Below are 9,387 nucleotides of genomic sequence, written 5' to 3' on the forward strand. Positions count from 1 at the left end.
TAATTGACATTTTACAGACATACGTTTTTGGATTCACGGATGACTCGATTACAAATTATCTTGATTGCTCGATATAATACAGTGCGATCAAAAAGTTTGTCTACCAAGCAAGCGTAGAAATTTAAAACGTATGTCTGTAGAAGATAAAATGACAAATAAGAAATGTCAAAATAATTTTTATGTAAATTATACCTAACAGGAAACTGTGGTGAACGATTTTTATAAATAAACAGCAACAAAATCTCATTTTAGGATATTTTGAGGCGTTTCATAGAATAATTCAATTTAATTAGCTCAATGTTTTAATTTTTTTTAAATAATTTTTTGACATCTAGATAACATACAAACTGCCATGCAACATACGTTCTCAACTAGGACGCCTACTTGATAGAAAGAATGTTTGATCGCACTGTATATTATTATAACAAAAAAGTAGCAAAAAATAATTTGAAATAAAAAATCTTGATCTTTTTGTGACAATATTAAAAAATGAAAAGAAAAACACTTACTTTGACTGTCTTTTATTTTTATTCTGTATTCTAATTTCGCACAACACCCAAACGTGCTTGTTTCTCATTTTAAGTCCTAAAAATTTCCATAGACATTTCTTCTCATGTTTTTTAATCTTGCACCCTTTGGCAACAAAACTGCATCCATATTTTTGGTTTTTACAAGGAATAAACAGTTTATCGTAGATTCTTTCAAGGATAAAACATCGGCGATTCATAAATTTCCCAGAACATAGAGGACAGTGCGGTTTGACTCTCTCGAAACAAGCAGGACATAAACTGTGGCCGTTTGTGCAAACTTGGATGGGTGGAGAAAGATACGATGGACAAATTGAGCATAATAACGACGAGAGCAATTCTTGATCAGACATTTGACATTTAAAAAATGTCATCACAAAAGGCCAACTAAAATAAAATTCTCTAAACGTTGAAATCAATCTTGTAACTTGTGATTGAAATAAGAAAGAAAATTAATAAACACATTTTGTAAAATCTACAGAGCCGAAATTGTAATTTACAGCCTATTAACGAAATTACTTAAGAAACAACAATTTTCTTAATGTAGTTTCGGAGAAAGGAAGACAATCCATTAGTTGATCTCGTCAATAAATTCATTTATTTTTATTTATCTGAAAGTAAAGTAATTATCTTAAGTAATAAACTGAAAATGCTGAAACGATTTCATTGTATCCCATCCCATCATTAAAGTCACTCGAATTAAACAACTGAAAAAACGATGAAAGCAATTATTCATACAAGAAATTAAATCAGCACAACAGATAACAAAATTAACAGTTGAAATGTTCATTACTAATCTCATGCATAATTTAAGAAGAAAACTCCAATTACATAATGATTAGCTTGAAAATGCCTGTTTTAGTATAAACGCGCCATCTGATGCATTGCGTCTGAACGTTGCTGTTCTTTTCAGCCAACAGAGATGGCGTAGTATTAAACTTAATTCAATTTTTCTAATAATTACAGTTATTCAACAAGATTCATTTTCATTTTTCAAATTCTCTACATTTTTATACATTGAAAAACGTAGCTTTTATATTTTGCAACTTTTAATGTCTTTCTATTTTAATAAATAGAAAGTGCTTATGTCTTTGGCGGAAGTTTCATGACCCTCCTCTTATTCACATTCCGCTTGCTTACCTTGAGTAAGGTAAAAGTTAAATGTTACAAGACATGACAACAAACCACTTTATTAATATATTTTCTTATCAAAAATGAGTGTTAAAAGTGTTTAATAATTTTCAAATATGTGAGTACTGAATTACCTATCTATTCAAAAGTAGAGCAAGTAGAAAGTTGGTTTCCATTTAATATTGTAGCCTAACTCACGAAAATGATGAAGAAAACACTGTTATTTGTTGCGGCTTTGAATGTAGTAAAATGCGAATATATTCCTCCGGGACCCCTCTACAGGTGCCCTAAAGAAATTCTGCTTTTGCACCCTTGCACCTGTGATAAGGAAAGTGATCAAGGAATTTTTATAAGTTGTAGCAACACAAATTTGGCTAGTATGAGTGTAGCTTTAAATAATTTAGCTACATTTAAACTACCTATTGAGAAACTTACAATAAACAAGTGTCATATAGGTAAAATATCAAAATCATCGATTCGAGTCATAATTAAATTTTAGCACGATTTTATGGAAGTCTTTTATACAAATTAAAATTGCGAACGTTGGTGGTTGAAGACACTCCAATTGAGACAATTGAAGAGCACACTTTTTTGGGTGTAAATGAAACTTTGAACGAGTTACATTTGATTAACAGCAGCCTAAAACAATTTCCAACTTTGGCTTTCAAGGTTCAGTTTAGTCACTTTCTCGCATGGGAAATGATTGATATTTTTAGATATTGGGTAATTTAACCGAGCTAAAAATAGACGGACATAACATGACGGATTTGCCAAAAGACGCCTTTGTTGGAAGCGACGTAAGCGGAAGACTTTTAAAGCTATTCTTATCTAATGGATATTTAACAACTCCGCCTATTGAAAGTTTACAACCGTTGAGGAAGCTGAAAATGTTGGATTTGCACGGGAATCGGATCACCGATCTGAAAAGGAACCAGTTCAAGGGGTTGAGAGATGTGGAAATCTTAGATTTGAGCCATAATGGTATCCGAAAAGTGGATGCAAGCCATCTCTCCGATTTGACAAAACTGACGTTCTTCAACGTGTCACATAATAATATTACAGAGCTGACGAGGTAGGTGTAAGGCTTAGAAAGATGAATAGGCGATAAAAGTCTAGGAGTGTAAAGCCGGAGAAGCTGAAACCTCATTTAATTTTCACAACGCCGATAAAATTATTTGCGCTTTTCAGAATGGCTCTATTTTTATCCATTGCCAGTGGTGAATTTAAATTGTGACGTACTCGTAAAAATTGGCTTTTTTCGTTTATATAGATAGACACAGGGCGACAAAAAAAGTCATGTCGTGACAACTTTGCAAATTAGGTATATATCATTTTGTTCGTCTCAGTGAGACAAATCGAATGCACAAAAAAAGTCCACACACTTTAAACTAAATATTTTTTTTCTAATTTAAATGAATTTAAAATACTTTAACTTTAAAAAATCATTACTCAATAACTGTTAGGCCGATTTCCTTTAAATAAAGACCATCCTAAAGGGATTGCCTTGTCCTTTAGAATGATATAAAATTTGAAATTGATTATTGGCAAACTTTTCTTCGAATAGTGTTCGAAGAAGTTCGAAGTAAATCGAAATATTCTAAGAAAAACCCTACGAGTAATTTTTTTTTCTTCATCACCATCCTGTAGAGCATCTTTTTATTAGTTGTAATCCAAATTTTCAAAAGAATATACCGAGTAGGTTTTAAGATATGATTTTTTGAAGTTAAGGTTTGCTATTCAAGCATTGCGCCATATAGAAATGCATGTTAATCTTACTTAAAATTGCATTTTTATAAAAGTATTTGTTTTAAGACTCTTCTTTTGCTTAAAAATGTTCAATTGCACCATTTTTGGTCTAATTAGAATAAACAAAAACTGCTTGTTTACTTAAAACAAATAAAGAATACCTGCGTACTAATTAGAGTTTTTTTGTTGTAGAAGTTTAAGGCACGAGCCTTAAATATAAGGGCAAATTTTTTTCAAATCAAATCACTTTCCATTCAGATTTCGACTTCACTTTGTTCTAGCTTTCTGAACTTTTTTTAAAAATGTTCTGAGCAAATGTTTTCTCATCACTTTCGAGTGATGTTAAATGCAATAAGTCACCTGATTTATTTTGTTGGTACATTCTAGGATTAGCTTCAGTTAGCTTGTAGGTAGTAGTTCTTGTGATAACAGTTGCACACGAAGCAACTGACTTATTGCATTCAACATCAGTAGAAAGTGACGAGAAAGCATTTGCTGAAAACATTTAAAAAAAAAGTACAGAAAGTTAGAACAAAGTGAACAAGTTGGAATCTGAATGGAAAGTCATTTAATTTGTAAAAGAGTTGTTCTTATATTTAAAGCTACTGCTTTAAACTTCTAGATCCTTTTTGCCCAATGATCAGTGATCATTTTTAGAATAAAAAAAACTTTTTATTTGCTTTAATTAGTACGCAGGTACTCTTTGTTTGTTTTAAGTAAAGAAACAGTTTTTTGTTTATTCTAATTAGAACAAAGAAGGTGCAATTGACCATTTTTAGGCAAAAGAAGAGTCGTAAAACAAATACTTTTATAAAAATGCAATTTTAAGTAAGGTTAACATGCATTTCTATATGGCGCAGTACCTGAATAGCAAACCTTAACTTCAAAAAATCATATCTTAAAAATTACTCGGTATATTATTTTAAAAATTTGGATTTTTACTAATAAAAAGATGCTCTACACAATGGTGATGAAGAAAAAAAATACTCGTAGGTTTTTTTCTTAGATTACGATTTATTTCGAACTTTTTCGAACACTGTTCGAAGAAAAGTTTGCCAATATTCAATTTCAAATTTTATATCATTCTAAAGGGCAAGTCCATCCCTTTAGAATGGTCTTTATTTGAAGGAAATCGGCCTAATAGTTATTGAGTAATGATTTTTTTAAATTAAAGTATTTTAAATTCATTTAAATTAGAAAAAAAATATTTAGTTCAAAGTGTGTGGCCTTTTTGAATTTTTTTTTAGTGCATTTGATTTGTCTCACTGAGACGAACAAAATGATATCAAATTTGTCAAGTTGTCACGACATGATTTTTTTGTCGCCCTGTGTAATCGGATTTTTTTAGTGTTTTTTTTTGTAAATATAAGTTTTTTACTTTTTGTCCAGCATTCTACTTTTCTGAAATAAAGTCATAGAGTATAATTGACACATATTTCAGAGGCGCATTTGCCAGAAACACTATTCTGCGAGTCCTCAACATGTCTTTTAATAAGATCAAGCGACTCGACTCGAACACCTTCCGAGGAATGCGTTTCTTGCGTCGTCTCTACCTCTCCAGCAATTTAATCACGGACGTCGACAGAGGCACTTTTGGATCTCTAGCCCAAGTTGGAACCATTGATTTATCCCGGAATTTCCTCAAGAAAATTGATTACCAAATGTTCTTCGAATTAAAATTCATTGACGTAAGCACTACCCACTCACAGTTCACCACCCCTAAACCTTCACTTCCAGACAATAGACGTCAGCGAGAATAACGTGACCGAAATTCAAAAAATGGCATTCAAGGACATTTATTTGACTAGTATTAATTTATCTAAAAATAACATTAGTAAAATCGAGGGTGGAGCCTTCCAGAATTGCGCCAACATCACAAAGTTGGATCTATCACACAATCGACTGGAAATAATCCCGAAGAAAGCTTTTGATGAAACGACTTATGCACTTGAATTGCAACTATCGTATAACTTTTTGACTGTTTTAAATCAAATTCCTTTGCATAACATGACCGGCTTGAAGATCCTCAATGTCTCGCATAATGTAATTACAAAGATTCCTAAAGGAACTTTTCCTAAGTTGTACGAGTTGCACACGATCGACTTGTCCTATAATAATCTGACAGACATTTTCAATTCAGTTTTTCAAACTTTATTTTCTTTGAGAACGCTGGATTTGAGCCACAATAGCCTCGAGACAATTAAACCGAGCACTTTTGGGGCCCTTCCGACTCTCTTAGAGTTAAACATGAGTTACAATTTTTTAAAAGATATAGCAAGGAGTGCTTTAACTCGTCTTGCTAGTACTCGAAAATTGGATCTCAGTCACAACAAACTCAAAAAACTTTTCCTCCTACCCATTTCAGTGTCTCACCTTGACTTATCTTTCAACGAATTTGAAGAACTTCCACCTAAACTTTGGCCCAGTATGAATTCTCTTTTAAGTCTTGACATGAGTCACAACAATCTTGGGAATGATTTAGTCGAGGGAAGTTTTACAAATTTGCTAACTTTGCAAAAATTGAACTTGAATTATAACGGAATTTCAACTCCTCCATGGGCTGCCATTAACGAGCTCAGTTCATTACAGTATTTGTATTTTGAGGTAAATACATACAGTTTAGAGTTAATTTGAGTTTAGTTTTCGTTGTTGTAGGGTAATAATTTAACAAAGTTGAACCGAGCTGCTTTTGGAAAATTGCCTGTTGTTTTCGAACTCAATTTGGCTCATAATAAGATTAGTAACATTACTGATAGAGCCTTTGAGGGACTTTTGCAACTAATTGTGTTAAATATGACCAATAATAGCATAAGTGACATTCCGAATGGCGCTCTTCAAGGTAAAAAACTCAAAACTTTTTGTTTAGAATAGGTAGATTTAATTAAAATTTCACAAATATGAAAATCCTCGCTTGCACACAAAGCCAGAGTTATGTTATCTCCACTTTGTTTTTCCGTCTGGATGAATCATTTGTTGTTTCAGGATTGGTAGCCTTGCGAAGCTTGGATCTTTCGCACAATAAAATCGAGAAGTTAGATAACAAAACGCACAGTTTATTTGATGACTGCTTATCTCTGGAGCAAGTAAGTGAAATTTTCCGCCACAAGCGTGGCCCTTTTCAACCATTTCCTTCCAGTTAAATTTGAGCCACAACAAAATTGGCTTTATAACGCGAAAAACTTTCCCGAGCAATCCTTACGTACCTTATAAATTGAAAGAAATCGATCTTTCGTACAACTCGATGCCTGTTGTTACTTATGATCTAGTTTTCGGAACGTCCAAAGTGCAGAAACTCAACTTGTCGCATAATTTAATTTCGGACGTGAGGAAAGGTGAAGGGTTAATTGAAGTTGTGGCGAGTTAATAAATTGGCGTTCTAGGTGTTATTGGAAATTTGACTAATTTAGTTTCGTTAGACTTATCCTTTAACAGAATTGAGGATATTGCAAGTGATGGTGCAGTTTTTAATTTACCAAAAAGTGTAACTGAAGTGAGGTTGTCTAATAATGTCTTGCACGATCTACCTTGGAAGCACCTCAAAAATGTTACTAGGTTGGACGTACTGGATATTAGAGATAACTTTTTTGAGAGTTTTGGACCCGACTTGACTGATATGGTCCTCAAAGGCACCCATGTTTATTTTGAAGGTAAACAACAATTTTTATTGTTAAATTATCCAAATAACGTGTTATATTTTCTAGGAAATCCGTTAAATTGTGATTGCTTTGTACGCCCTTTGAAGCGCTACTTCTCTTCTCAACTATTCCTGCGCCCCTTTTACAAGTTTATTAAGTGTTCGGGTCCTCCTTACCTGTCAGGACACACATTATTTGAGCTTCCCGATGACAGGCTAAATTGCCCTACTAATGTTAATACTTCAAGGATAATGGAGACGCATCCCGGAGAATATGATATAATGCCCGATCTGCGGTTCCGGGAGCTCAGCCTGTAATAATAATTAGCTTGTTGATACAGCTTTATCTCAAAATGTAAATTTTTAGAAAGAAGAACAAACTGACGGTGAAATGGAGAGTGGTAAAGAACGACGATATAGCCGATCCTTACGTTGTCGTCAGGAACATAAAGGATCCTGGGAGCGTCGTCTATGAAGCAACTTTGCCGTATTTTAAAAGAAGTTTAGAGATCGACGATGCTAACCTGACTCGCCCGAAGGGGAACGATACTGAATATCAAATATGTTTGCTTGCGAGGGACAGCAAAACTTTTATACGTGGCTTCCACAAAGAACAATGCAGGGAGTTGCCGAGAAACAGCGGGGTGGCCTGGGGAGCGAATCTTTTGATACTTGCGATGGGAGTTGTGTTTATAAATAGACTGTGAAATTGTAGAAAGCTTGTAAATATTGTTGAAATAAAAAGTTGTTTTACCAGAAATCGTAATGTTTTATACTATACAGCGTAATTCAAAAGGAGCGCACAATCACTCGGGTGGTTTTTAAATTCATCAAATTACTCTCTAAATTGCAAAGAAAAATGTTAAACCAACATTCTATTGGTAGAACTAATTTTTTAATATCAACCAGAGAGTGACCCAGGAGTGAGTGCAAGTTCTATAACCTTTTTATCTATGCAAGCTATCGACTTAATTTTTTTAAAGGTCCGATAATGAATTTCAAAAATATTTTTATTTAATACAGAATGTCCCAAAGTATAAGTTCAAAGCTCATTTACTAGAAGACTAGCAGATTTTGTAGAACATGATAGTGACTTATTTGGGCATATTCTACAGGCTGTTCTGTTTTTATTGTTACAAATTTAAGTAGGTGATAGAATATTCAATTTTAAGATAAAAGTTTCCTATGAACATGTATTGAAGAATACTATGTAAGGGAGAGCTACACTCTCTGAAAGAAGTGCATGTTTTAATGGATTTTGTCCAATTTTCATATTTGAGTAAAATCTTTTTAATATTCATGTTACACTTGTTTTGTTGTGGTTTTTATCGAAAAAAATGGTTAAATTTAGTCAAAAATCATACTATTTTTGCTTTTTTGAACGTTTTAGCATGTTTTTAAGACAAAAACTCGAAAAATCGAAAAATGCACAGAAACCATTGTAGATAAAATAGAAAATTTTAGTACAGCTGATCACCTTTTTACACCCAAACGAATTCGAAGATTCGAAGAAATTTTTACTCAGGAGAGTCCTAAACTGGGGGGTTTAGGGTAAAAAGTACCCTAATATTTTGGCTGTTGGTTCCTGCTACTTTCAGCTACACAATTCTAAATTTTATAGTTTTTCTTTAGTTTTTTGAGTAAAATCAGTTTATAATGTGTGTTACAGACCATAAAAAAAATGAAGCACTCGTTCCTTCGTCGCTCGTGTCTCAAATAATGTCCTCATGCGCGAATAATGTCTTGCACTTGGTTCGTAAATAACTATTTTATTACTACTTTTGATTTTTTTGTATTGTTTAAAAATTTAGATTAATTATTTTCAATCAAATTTAGTATGGTTGCAATTTTTTCTGTTGTCTTCCTTCGAAGAACAAATTCATTGAAACACATATTGATCAATGTGTTAGGAATGGGTAACATTTACTTTTGTGATGAATTTTAATAAACTTAGTTAAATCATCTAAATTTCCTACTGTTAATGAAGTTTGTTTCTTACTCCTTTACTAAAACGTTAACGTTATAATTATGTGAGTTGCATACAACGAAAGTCACGACTAGGCACTTTTTCTTTGATAGTTTTGTGATGACCTAAAAGGCCATACCCTGCCCGCCAAAAGTGAATACCTGAGCGCCAAATTCAAATGAAAACAAAATGGCCGAAAAATCGTGATCGTCATCGAAGTGGTTAGGAACCTACGTTGTGTTTGTCAAAAATTGGCGGGCAAATTGTTCGAATGCGCATGCGTGAGATTCAAAATGGAAAGGGCACGAATAAAACTCAAATTGGAAGGAAAGCATTTATTGTTTATTTCCTGCAGTCATGTAAAACAATCGAGAAAATCAAAA

At 33.0% G+C, this 9,387-nt stretch overlaps 1 protein-coding gene across 1 annotated transcript; it reads left to right on the forward strand.

Moving 5' to 3' along the window:
* Window positions 1-1,614: 1,614 nt before the first annotated feature.
* Window positions 1,615-7,798, forward strand: LOC123010493 (toll-like receptor 7). Its single transcript, XM_044407431.1, has 12 exons — window positions 1,615-1,776; window positions 1,847-2,113; window positions 2,158-2,327; window positions 2,375-2,730; window positions 4,846-5,092; window positions 5,142-6,008; window positions 6,060-6,243; window positions 6,387-6,487; window positions 6,541-6,736; window positions 6,785-7,051; window positions 7,106-7,352; window positions 7,406-7,798. Exons 2-12 carry the CDS (start codon window positions 1,861-1,863, stop codon window positions 7,743-7,745), a joined length of 3,228 nt encoding a protein of 1,075 aa, XP_044263366.1. The 5' UTR covers window positions 1,615-1,776; window positions 1,847-1,860; the 3' UTR covers window positions 7,746-7,798.
* Window positions 7,799-9,387: the final 1,589 nt, after the last annotated feature.

The sequence above is a fragment of the Tribolium madens genome, unplaced genomic scaffold (assembly GCF_015345945.1).
Source record: "Tribolium madens isolate multiple individuals breed KSU strain unplaced genomic scaffold, Tmad_KSU_1.1 Scaffold_91;HRSCAF=231;Tcas5.2_LG7, whole genome shotgun sequence".
In the NCBI taxonomy this organism is placed as follows: domain Eukaryota; kingdom Metazoa; phylum Arthropoda; class Insecta; order Coleoptera; family Tenebrionidae; genus Tribolium; species Tribolium madens.

Excerpts from the sequence above, each read along its gene's own strand:
- LOC123010493 (XM_044407431.1), top strand. The coding sequence starts at position 1,861 with ATGATGAAGAAAACACTGTTATTTGTTGCGGCTTTGAATGTAGTAAAA. Across the intron at positions 5,093-5,141 it reads TCGAATTAAAATTCATTGAC|ACAATAGACGTCAGCGAGAA; the intron begins GTAAGCACTACC and ends CTTCACTTCCAG. Across the intron at positions 6,244-6,386 it reads TCCGAATGGCGCTCTTCAAG|GATTGGTAGCCTTGCGAAGC; the intron begins GTAAAAAACTCA and ends TTGTTGTTTCAG.